Source organism: Mustelus asterias, chromosome 28 (genome assembly GCF_964213995.1).
Source record: "Mustelus asterias chromosome 28, sMusAst1.hap1.1, whole genome shotgun sequence".
Taxonomy (NCBI): domain Eukaryota; kingdom Metazoa; phylum Chordata; class Chondrichthyes; order Carcharhiniformes; family Triakidae; genus Mustelus; species Mustelus asterias.
The window spans coordinates 21,949,435-21,961,860 of NC_135828.1; the positions used below are offsets into that span (position 1 = coordinate 21,949,435).

The 12,426-nt window shown below is 49.1% G+C and overlaps 1 protein-coding gene across 4 annotated transcripts in view; it reads right to left on the reverse strand.

The window, feature by feature from the left end:
- Window positions 1-12,426, reverse strand: part of LOC144480316 (transmembrane protein 150A) — a 94,435-nt gene that overhangs the window by 17,735 nt on the left and 64,274 nt on the right. For all 4 annotated transcript variants that reach the window (XM_078199673.1, XM_078199670.1, XM_078199671.1 and 1 more), the window contains one exon: window positions 9,450-9,577. In XM_078199673.1, coding sequence (XP_078055799.1) covers window positions 9,450-9,577 — 128 coding nt within the window. The remainder of the gene's footprint in view (window positions 1-9,449; window positions 9,578-12,426) is intronic.

Genomic DNA, 12,426 nt, shown 5'->3' on the forward strand with positions numbered 1-12,426 from the left:
CTTCTTGAAAGGATTCCCTGTACGTTTAAATCGCTGAGACGCAAGGAGGCCGGAGGCTTGGCCACAGATATGTGCAGATGTTGACAGAACTGCTGCAATGAAAATAAACTGTCACCTACATAAAAAGGCCATTTGGTTGAAGGCGTCTGTGGAAGGGAGGGCGGCCTGACGAGAGGAAGAATTCACGTTTGTACACGGCATTCCACGACAGGGTGGGATTGTGGTCGGCGCAGACTCGATGGGCCGAATGGCCTCCTTCTGCACTGTAGGATTCCATGATCCCCACCCACTTTATAGGTGCGATTTCCCCGCCCAGCTAAGCTGAACTCCACCAATCTCTCCAAAAAGGCAATTCACTAATTCTTGACCTCACCCCCCTCTTTGGGCCCATGCTCTCTGGGTTTAGATAACCATGGTATCATAGAATCCCCACAGTGCAGAAGAGGGCATTTGGCCCATCCATTCTGTACCGACTCTCCGAAAGAGCTCCCCACCCAGGTCCTCCTCCGCCCTATCCCTGTAACCCCGCACGTTTAGCATGGCCAATCCCCCTAACCTACACATCTTTGGACACTAAGGGGCAATTTAGCGTGGCCAATCCCCCTAACCTACACATCTTTGGACACTAAGGGGCAATTTAGCGTGGCCAATCCCCCTAACCTACACATCTTTGGACTGTGGGAGGAAATCGGAGCACCCGGAGGAAACCCACGGAGACATGGGGAGAATGTGCAGAATCCACAGAGACAGTGACCCAAAGCCGGAATCGAACCCGGGTCCCCGGCGCTGTGAGGCAGCAGTGCTAACCACTGTGCCACCCAGATAAGTGAGGTGTATGGCCATTGGTTAGGCTCCACTCTGTCGCTATGACGATATGCCTGTCTTAGATGTTCATTTCATGTGAAAGATTGGGTGGTGGTGGCACAGTGGTTAGCACTGCTGCCTCACAGTGGCAGGGGCCCAGGTTCGATTCCCGACTTAGATCACTGTCTATGTGGAGTCTGTACGTTCTCCCCGTGTCTGCGTGGGTTTCCTCCGGGTGCTCCAGTTTCCTCCCACAGTCTGAAAGACGTGCTGGTTAGGTGCATTGGCCGTGCTAAATTCTCCCTCAATGTACCTGAACAGGCACCGGAGTGTGGCAACTCGGGGATTTTCACAGTAACTTCATTGCAGTGTTAATGTAAGCCTACTTGTGACATGAATAAATAAACTTTTAAACTTTAAACCAGTGGTATTGTCACTGGGCTAGTAATCCAGGGTTAAGCGCTGGGGACCCGGGTTCAAATCCCACCACTGCAAATGGCGAAATTGAAATTCAAATCTGGAATTAAAAGTCTAATGATGGTTAATTTTGGTAAAAACCCATCCGGTTCACGAATGTCCTTTAGGGAAGGAAATCTGCTGTCCTTACCTGGACTGGCCTACATGTGACTCCAGAGCCACAGCAATGTGGTTGACTCTCAACTGCCCTCGGGCAACTAGGGAGGGGACAATAAATGCTGGCCCAGCCAGCGACGCCCACTGGGAGGGAATTTCCTGTCCCGCGGTGGGGGGAATTCTGCCGTAAGTGTTAGTGGAAAATAGTGAAAGGAGTTCAAACGCCTTCCTGACATTTTCCACAATCTGTGGATCTGTCAGAACCCACGCACAACAGTAAAACAACAAGTCCCAACTCTCTCAAAGGTCGGTGACTCAATTTCTCTGGAACCCAAATCTGATCCACAGTTATCTTTCAATTCCTGTTTCGTTTTCACAACATTGAATGAGAAATTAATGTGAACTAACTTTTCATTCAAAGTTAATTGCTCGATATGAAGACATTGCCCCCAACTTGAGCCAAGTTCCTTAAACAATAAGCCAGGCTGTTGCTTTGAAGTTGGAACACAAGAGTTTCTGATGGCTGGGGGGGGGGGTGGGGGGAGAGGAATGTTTTCCACGTCTCTTAAATGTGCAGTTAGATTAGAACCAGGCCATATTTCAACATCTGTTGAGGGGGAACCATCTCCAAAAACAATTTCTGCAGAACTCATTTCCCACAATCAGCCTGAATCCCAAAACCGTCAAGGTTCAAGAAAACGATTGCCAAGCCATCCAAAGTCAATTCTGAGGAGAGAGAGAGAGAGTGGGCACAGGAAATGGATTGAAACAGTGAGGATATTGAACCGGGTCCATACATTCCCTACAGTGCAGAAGGAGGCCGTTCGGCCCATTAAGTCTGCACTGACTCTCTGAAAGACCACCTTACCCAGGCCCATTAACCCACCCCAGCTTATCTCCATAACCCTGCGCATTTACCATAATCCACCTAATCTACACATCTTTGGACACTAAGGGGCAATTTAGCATGGCCAATCCACCTAACCCACAAATCTTTGGACACTAAGGGGCAATTTATCTGGCCAATCCACCCAGCCTGCACATCTTTGGACAATAAGGGGCAATTTAGCATGGCCAATCCATCCACCTAACCTACACATCTTTGGGCAATAAGGGACAATTTAGCATGGCCAATCCACCTAACCTGCACATCTTTGGACAATAAGGGGCAATTTAGCATGGCCAATCCATCCACCTAACCTACACATCTTTGGGCAATAAGGGACAATTTAGCATGGCCAATCCACCTAACCTGCACATCTCTAGGCACGAAGGGACAATTTATCTGGCCAATCCATCCAGCCTGCACATCTTTGGACAATAAGGGGCAATTTAGCATGGCCAATCCACCTAACCTACACATCTTTGGATAATGAGGGACAATTTAGCATGGCCAATCCACCTAACCTACACATCTTTGGATAATGAGGGACAATTTAGCATGGCCAATCCACCTAACCTGCACATCTTTCAGAGTGTGGGAGGAAACTGGAGCACCCGGAGGAAACCCACGCAGACACGGGGAGAACGTGCAAAGTCCACACAGACAATCACCCGAGGCTGGAACCCGAACCCGGGTCCCTGGCGCTGTGAGGCAGCAGTGCTAACCACTGTGCCACCGGTCAAACCTCTTACTAGCAATCCCAATCCCACAACTCTTTGATGGGCTGAATGGCCTCATTCAGTGCTGGAACAGCTCCATGGCTACCCCGCTGTGAGATCTTGGCCCAGAATGTTCTTCCCAATCTGACGCCGGTGCGGTTCTGGCGTCTGGGAAGTGGTGCTGCCGATCAATGGAAATCCATCTGGTCGCATCTGATGTTAACTTTGGGTCTGAGAAGATTCGTCTTCACACTCCTGTCTTCCCTGGGAGGGCTTTAGCTCAGAGGTGGTCAGGGGTCCGGTTAGGATCCCCTGCAGCACCCTCGGGAGTTGCTTTCTTGCTCTTTGCAGTTACTGCAACTCAATGTTACTTTTGGGGAGCTGGCCCCACGTCCAACCCCCAACCCTGGAGACCCAGTTTGCTGTTCTTTGTCAGACCGGAGACCTGTCTGGCTTGGTTAGACCTACCAGGAGCCGAAGCCCCCCCTGCCGGAATAGCTCTCAGAGTCCCGAAGGCAACTTGAGCTTCCCCACCGCATCAACTGTTCTGTAACTTGAGGAGTTCTTGGTCATTTATACAATGTTTGATTTATTATTGTCACATGTATTAACATACAGTGAAAAGTATTGTTTCTTGCGCACTATACAGACAAAGCATACCGTTCATAGAGAAGGAAAGGAGAGGGTGCAGAGTGTAGTGTTACAATCATAGCTAGGGTGTAGAGAAAGATCAACTTAATGCAAGGTAGGTCCATTCAAAAGTTTGATGGCAGCAGGGAAGAAGCTGTTCTTGTGTGGGTTGGTACGTGACCTCAGACTTTTGTATCTTTTTCCCGATGGAAGAAGGTGGAAGAGAGAATCTCCGGCGTGCTTAATTATGCTGGCTGCTTTTCCGAGGCAGCGGGAAGTGTAGACAGAGTCAATGGATGGGAGGCTGGTTTGCGTGATAGACTGGGCTACATATACAGACAAAACATACCGTTCATAGAGAAGGAAAGGAGAGAGTGCAGAATGTAGTGTTACAGTCATAGCTAGGGTGTGGAGAAAGGTCAACTTAACGTGAGGTAGGTCCATTCAAAAGTCTGACGGCAGCAGGGAAGAAACTGTTCTTGAGTCGGTTGGTACGTGACCTCAGACTTTTGTATCTTTTTCCTGATGGAGGTGAGAATGTCTGGGATGCGTGGGGTCCTGAAATATGCTGGCTCCTCAGGACTGTGGCCCTCTGAACTGGGAATTAGCAGGGACAGCAGTGATGATCGGACAGAGTGGTGTTACACAGTTTCGGTTCGGTATGTGACAGAGAAATTCGATGCACTGTCTATGGAGCAAATGAGTTTGAAGGGCAGAATGGACTCTCTTTCCCTATTCCTCTCCTGCTAGGGGCAATCTGGCTGGAAACATGTTACTGATACAGACGTTCGTTTACAGAAGCTTTCTTTGAAAGTCTGTGGCTCACCGGAGGGGTGGGAAGTTCAAACCTAGCTTCCTGTCTGAATTATTCAGGCTGCACGCACTGTGAGCGGCGATAGCGGAGTGTACACAGCTGAGGCTGAGTGTACTCAGTGTACACAGCTGAGGCTGGACGTACAGAGTAGCTGTGTCGGCTGCTAAATGAGGAACCAAAATCAGGTCCAAGGACAAGGAAAGAACAGAGGGTCCTTTAACACAACAGTCAGCGTTAGGCGAGCAGACCCACACTCCTCCCCCCTCCCCCCCCCCCGCCCCCCCCCCCCTCCGCCGCCCCCTCCTTGAGCTGATATATTGCTGGCCAGTCAGAACAGATTGTTTAAATAAGGTACGCAGAGACCCACACAAGCTGGAACTCACCCATCTGGCTCAGAGCGGTGGCATAAACACTGAGCACATTTGGATGCGATTTTCCAACAGCTCGCCTGACAGAAAGTTTAACTCATTTTTTACAGAATCACAAGATGAGGGAGGCCACTCAGAGAGATGCGAAAACAGGAGGAGGCCATTCAGCCCCTTCAGCCCCTTCCGCAATTCAGTCAGGTCATAAAGAACAAAGAAAATTACAGCACAGGAACAGGCCCTTCGGCCCTCCAAGGCTGCACTGACCATGCTGCCTGTCTGAACTAAAGCCCCCTACCCTTCCAGGAACAGTATCCCTCTATTCCCATCCTATTCATGTATTTGTCAAGAAGCCCCTTAAAAGTCACTATTGTATCTGCTTCCACTACCCCACCCCCTCCCCCCCCAAACCCCGGCAGTGAGTACCAGGCACCTACCACCCTCTGTGTAAAAATACTTGCCTCATACATCTCCTTTAAACCTTGCCCCTCGCACCTAAGATGGGTATAGAGGGATATGGGCCAAATGCGGGCAATTGGGACTGGTTTAGGGGTTTTTAAAAAAAGGGTGGCATGGACAAGTTGGGCCGAAGGGCCTGTTTCCATGCTGTAAACCTTTCTATGACCTTTAACCCATGCTCCCTCGTAATTGACTCTTCCACCCTGGGAAAAAGCTTCTGACTATCCACTCTGTCATTGCCCCTAATGATTATGATTAGATCATGACTAATCAACTCTATTTACCCATTAGCTCCATGTCCCTCAACATCCAAACCCATTGGGCCCATCTCAGTTCATTCCTCCATGGCAACGATGGGCAACCTAGGCTAGTGAGTGGCCGTCTTGCATCTCAATGGGCCACAAGATTGAAACCGGGCTTGTTCACTAACCGTGACCCCCTGAATAAAATTAAATACATTTAATACACGCCGAATATTTCAAAACGAGTTACAGAAAATGCTTCATCATTTATAGATTAATAGAACTATCATCTTCAAATGGTAAAAACAAAATAGATATTGAACTTTGGACACAGAGGGAGAGCACGGCTCTCACAGTCAGTGTTGTGAGCAATCAGCACCCACCTCACCTCACTCACCCTCGCTTTACATGCGATACTGTATTCAGTTCTGGTCACCCTATTATAGAAAGGATATTATTAAACTAGAAAGAGTGCAGAAAAGATTTACTAGGATGCTACCAGGACTTGATGGTTTGAGTTATAAGGAGAGGCTGGATAAACTGGGACTATTTTTCCTGGACCGTAGGAGACTTAGGGGTGATTTTATAGACGTCTATAAAATAATGAGGGGCATAGATCAGCTACATAGTCAATATCTTTTCCCAAAGGTAGGGGAGTCTAAAACTAGAGGGCATAGATTTAAGGTGAGAGGGGAGAGATACAAAAGTGTTCAGAGGGGCAATTCTTTCACACAGAGGGTAGTGAGTGTCTGGAACAAGCTGCCAGAGGCAGTAGTAGAGGCGGGTACAATTTTGTCTTTTAAAAAGCATTTAGATAGTTACATGGGTACGATGGGCATAGAGGGATATGGGCCAAATGCGGGCAATTGGGACTAGCTTAGTGGTTAAAAAAAAGAGCGCACCATGGACACATTGGGCTGAAGGGCCTGTTTCCATGCTGTAAACCTCTACAAATCAGTTCAGTCACACTAGTAGTAAAAAAAAACTACACTGACAGAAATCAACAGAACGTGACAACCCTGTGCATGGGCAACGGTTAACACAACGTCTTGTGAGGCCGCAGCCAGAACCCTGATGGCCCCAGGTTGCCCATCGCTGACCCAGAAAGATCCTAATATCTTCCCCATTGTAGGGTAAAACTGGTTTCTTTTCATGTTTCCAAGGCTTAGGTCTCCATTGTCTGGACGTCTGCACATCGGTCAGTCTTTGAGGTCGGGGTTGATGCCCTTCGCCTGACCGGATGGTAACGACCTCTCACCCTGTTACCACTGGCGCCATTATTAAAGGGGCCTACTGCCAGGTGGCCAAAGCTCCTGCCTGAGTCAGGATCGATCCCTTTTAATGGGAATCAGGCTCTTTGGACGGAAGGAGGATCCGGATTGCCATTTAAGGCAGGAACTAGTTGGAACCTGCATGGGGCCCACTCCAACTAGCTCCATGGGACACAAGCGCCACAGTCGTGCTTAGCCCTAGAAAAAAAAGACTATCACTCTGGCACACTCGCCCTCTGCGATTGTGATTACTCCCCTGCCTTGATCTGTCTTCCTGATCATAGAATCCCTACAGTGCAGGAAGAAGCCATTCAGCCCATCGAGTCTGCACCGACCACAATCCCACCCAGGCCCTATCCCCCTAACCCCATGCATTCACTCTAGCTAGTCCCCCTGACACTAAGGGGCAATTGAGTCTGGCCAATCCACCTAACCTGCACAGTCCAAAGATGTGCGGGTTAGGTTGATTGGCCAGGTTAAAAAAAAAATTGCCCCTTAGAGTCCTGGGATGCGTAGGTTAGAGGGATTAGCGATTAAAATATGTGGGGGTAGGGCCTGGGTGGGATTGTGGTCGGTGCAGACTCGATGGGCCGAATGGCCTCCTTCTGCACTGTAGGGTTTCTATGATTTCTATGATTTTTAGACTATGGGAGGAAACCGGAGCACCCGGAGGAAACCCACGCAGACACGGGGAGAACGTACAGACTCCGCACAGACAGTGACCCAAGCTGGGAATCAAACCCGGGTCCCTGGTGCTGGGAGGCAGCAGTGTTAACCGCTGCGCCAGCCATGCCAATTCCCTGACCCTGGGGGTCGGCCTCATGGTTCATCCCTGCGATGCCTCCAGTGGTTGAATAGCTGCGTCGCCGTGAAGGTGCAAGCTGACCAGAGCTCCGTGCGGGTTGACCTTTGTGTCGTGTTCTGCTTTTGTGTGTAGTTTAACAGCCGATTGACTTTGTTGACTGCTTTTCTGCATCGACTAGACATGCTTAATGTTAAATCAGTGCAGACTGCTGGCATTATTCCATCTGAGCTATTGCAACACCATTTATGGAACGCATGTCTTGTTTGTTTTTTTCCTTTGTTGCAAATTTTTGTACTTCTCTGTGTTAAACTTCAACCGAAAGATCTTGGCTTTCTGACGACCTCCCAGAGTGGCTTGAAGCACTTTCCGTAATTCTTTTTTAAAATTCATTCGTGGGACATGGGCGTCGCTGGCTGGGCCAGCATTTATTGCCCATCCCTAGTTGCCCGAGGGCAGTTGAGAGTCAACCACATTGCTGTGGCTCTGGAGTCACATGTAGGCCAGACCAGGTAAGGACGGCCGATTTCCTTCCCCAAAAGTGAACCAGATGGGTTTTTCTGACAATCGACAATGGTTTCAAGATCATCAGTAGATTCTTAATTCCAGATACAAACATTCCCTGAGTCAGAATGTTGTGTATTCCATTCCAAACTTGAGCACAACAATCTGCCAAACTGAGGGGGATGCCAAACCATCATAGATGCCAGTTTTCAGATGAGATGCTGGATTGAGGCCCCCAAGTGAGATATTCTGGTCCCACCCTCTTCGGGAATCATAGCGGACAGGACAGAAAATTCAGCAAACCGTTTGAAGGTCCGTTGACCTCGGGTGGGAATCAATCTTGGGGCGCGTGCATCTGGAAAATCACCCCTCCCGCCCCCTCAATGGAGACACATTATGAAATGCCACGGCAGAATTTCAAAGGCCAGCAGGCGAGTTCTCTCCTGGCTCCTGGCCAACATTTATCCCTCAACCAACATTTGACAACAGGCCGACTGGTCATTTGCCTCATGGCTCTGCGTGGGATCCTGCTGTGTACAACCTGGCTGGCCCCACATCTCCAACATTACAACAGTGACTCCACTTTGCAGAATAAATCATAGAATCGTACAGTGCAGAAGAGGCCCTTAGGGTCAGCACCAACACATGAGAAATATCTGACCTCCCACCCAATCCCATTTACCAGCACTTGGCTCATAGTCCTGAATGTTATGATGTGCCAAGTGCTCATCCCGATACTTTTTAAAGGATGTGAGGCATTCCGCCTCCACCACCCTCCCAGACAGCGCATTCCAGACCCATCACCACCCTCCGAGTAAAAAAGCTTTTCCTCACATTCCCCCTAAACCTCCTGCCCCTCACCTTGAACCCATGTCCCCTTGTGACTGACCCTTCAACTAAGGGGAACAGCTGCTCCTCATCCACTCTGTCCATGCCCCTCATTATCTTGTATACTTCGATTGGGTCGCCCCTCAGTCTTCTCTGCTCCAACAAAAACAACCCACGCCCATCCATCCATCCATGATAAAGCACCTTGGGACATTGGGCGGGATTTTCCGGCCGCACTCACCCCAAGACCGGAAATTCCCGCCTGAGGTCAGCAGACCTGTGCATGGTCCACTGAATGTCCTGTCCCGCCCGCTACGATTCCCGTGGGTGCGACGGAAAAATTCCACCAATTGTGAGGGTGTAAAAGGTGCCACATAAATGCAGGTGCTTTTCGTTTTGTGTGGCAGTGTAATCGTTGTTGTAAAGTGTTATATACGCTAACTGGGTTTGCGCCTGTTTAACATAGCGGGCAGGCAAATGATATCGGCGGGGGGGGTCAGTCAGCAGGTTGGCAAACGCCAACTTCTAAACCACAACATTTTCTTTATAATTTACCTGGAAGTTTCCCACCACGATGAGGCCGGCAGCGCAAATCCAGCACGAGACCAGTGCTGCCGTATTCAGTAAGGAGTTCTGGTGTCTCTCCATGACCTGGGCGTATCTGAGGAAACCCACCAGCATCACTAAAACAAAAAGGATACGGTGTCACATCAGCCCAGTTATCCGGAACATCTCACATTCCAAAGACAAGGAAAAATCTCTCAAAGAGGAACCTAGACGGAACAATTCTTTAACCCATTTCCATTGCTGCCCCAACCTGACATTGAGGAAAGCAAATAGAATATCATTCATTGCGAGGAGAATTGAATACTGAAGTAGGGAGGTTATCCAATCCAATTCTCTTCCCGCACCTAGTGGCACACTAAGGCAGCCCGTTTCCATCGCCACTAATTCCAGGAACAGGTCACTAGTCTGTCACCAGGGGATTTATAGCTTGAGGGGTGCCACCCCGCTCTTACCGCCAGCCATTGGTATCTTTGGAAGGATTTAGCAGGTCGACACTTGACCTGTTTGGCCACGTTATGAACACACCTTCCTTGGCCATCAAGTCTTGGGGTGGGACTCAAACCCGGAGCTTCTGGCTCAGAGGCAGGGGCACTAACCCACTGTGCCACAAGAAGGGAGGTGATGCTTTAGTTATACGGGGCACTGATGAGATTACATTTGGAGAATTATGTCCTATTTAAGGAAGGGTGTAACTGCATTAGAAGCAGTTCAGAGAAGGTTTACCAGACTGGTACCTGGAATGTGCGGGTTATCTTACGAGGAAAGGTTAGACAGACTAGGCTTGTATCTACTGGAGTTTAGAAGAGTAAGAGGCAACTTGGTCGATTATGGATTAGATCCTGAGGGGTATTGACAGGGTGGGTGTGGAGAGGATGTTTCCTCTTGTTGGAGAAACTAGGGGATCACTGTTTAAAAATAAGGGCTCACTCATTTAAAACAGAGAAGGGCAAAATATTTTCTCTCAGAGGGTGGCAAGTCTTTGGAACTCTCTCCCTGAAAGGCGCTATAGTAAAGTCTTGAGTGTCTTTTAAGCAAGAGCTAGAAAGATTCTTGGTGAGCAAGGGGGGGGGGTGAAAGGTTATCAGGAGTGGGCAGAGTGTAGATTTGAGGTAACTATCAGATCAGCCATGATCCTATTAAATGGCGGAGCAGGCTTGAGGGGCTGAATGGCCTACTCCTGCTCCTTGTTTACATGTTCGTATGACCCATTATTGTCCAGCATTCCTCAGGAGCTCCTTTGCTTATCTGATATTTTCACACACACAGTTTCTTCTCTCCGCCCTTTGGGTATCAATGGGGATATGTTGGAGTGGACTCGCTGACTGATTCTCAATCTATTGAAACCCCATCACGAGCACTCCTTCCGTGGCTGACAAGCCCTGGAGTGGGACTTGAACCCATAGCTTTTGGCTCAAAGGCTGGGACATCACTCCCTGAGCCACAAGTCACTCAAATGCTCCTTTGCTCTTCTCTATAATATTGAATACATTTCACAATTCCTCCTTCATTAACAAGCTGCCAGCCCGAGATCCCCCTCAAAAGATATCATCTTACTTTCTCAGAGGGCAATCGTCACCCACAACCTGAAGCAACCATGCCTTGCCTTTAGACTCTGTCGCTTAGTTGGTTAGACTGTCTTCTGATGGTTGTGGGTTCAAGTCTCACTCCAGGAACTGAGCACAAAATTCAAGGCTGATGTTCCAATGCAAACCTACACATCTTTGGACACTAAGGGGCAATTTAGCATGGCCAATCTACCTAACCTGCATATCTAGGGATACTAAGGGGCAACTTAGCATGGCCAATCCACCTAACCTGCATATCTTGGGATACTAAGGGGCAACTTAGCATAGCCAATCCACCTAACCTGCATATCTAGGGATATTAAGGGGCAACTTAGCATGGCCAATCCACCTAACCTGCATATCTTGGGATACTAAGGGGCAACTTAGCATGGCCAATCCACCTAACCTACACATCTTGGGACACTAAGGGGCAACTTAGCATGGCCAATCCACCTAACCTACACATCTTGGGACACTAAGGGGCAACTTAGCATGCCCAATCCACCTAACCTACACATCTTGGGACACTAAGGGGCAACTTAGCATGGCCAATCCACCTAACCTACACATCCTGGGACACTAAGGGGCAATTTAGCATGGCCAATCCACCTAACCTGCACATCTTCAAACTGTGGGAGGAAACCAGAGCACCCAGAGGAAACCCACGCAGACACAGGGAGAATGTGCAAACTCCACACACACAGTCACCCAAGGCCGGAATTGAACCTGGGTCCCTGGCACTGTTAGGCAGCAGTGCTAACCACTGTGCCACCGTGCCACCCCACGGTTTGGTCGTTGTCATTTTGCTGGTTTTGTGGGATCTTGCTCTGCACAGATCGGCTGTCGCATTTCCGACATTGCGACAGCGACTACACCACAAGCTGTAGAGAGGCTTTGGGATACCTTGTGGAGCTGTGAAAGGTACTGCAGGCAGGAAAAAATAACCCAGAAAGACCAACATTTCTGCATCAGTTCCTTAATGCTTGACATTCTGGGGGAGGGCGAGGGGGGGAAATAGAGCGACAGATTCTTCTGGTCCTGACCCACCCCCTGCAGTGGCTCTCATTAGTGGGTACAGGAACATTGCAGCGGGCAGGGGATCAGGGGAAGAGAGAGTGGAAAGTACCCTCAGAAAAGGAGCACGATTGATTGAAAAGGATGGGCAGTTGGGCAGGTTTCCTTAGGGATGCGCATGCCTTCCAACCAGATTTCCCTGTATTTTGCAAGGTCCAGGCTCAAGCAGGGGAATTTTCATCGGGTTTCAATTAGCGACAGCTTGCAGTTAGAGAGCATCTGGAACGCAGGTGAATGTTTCGAGACTGCTCACACAAGACAGGTGCAGCGCCAAAGAAAGGAGATATAAACGGGATGTTTGAGCACAGGGAAAGTTTGAATTTGTA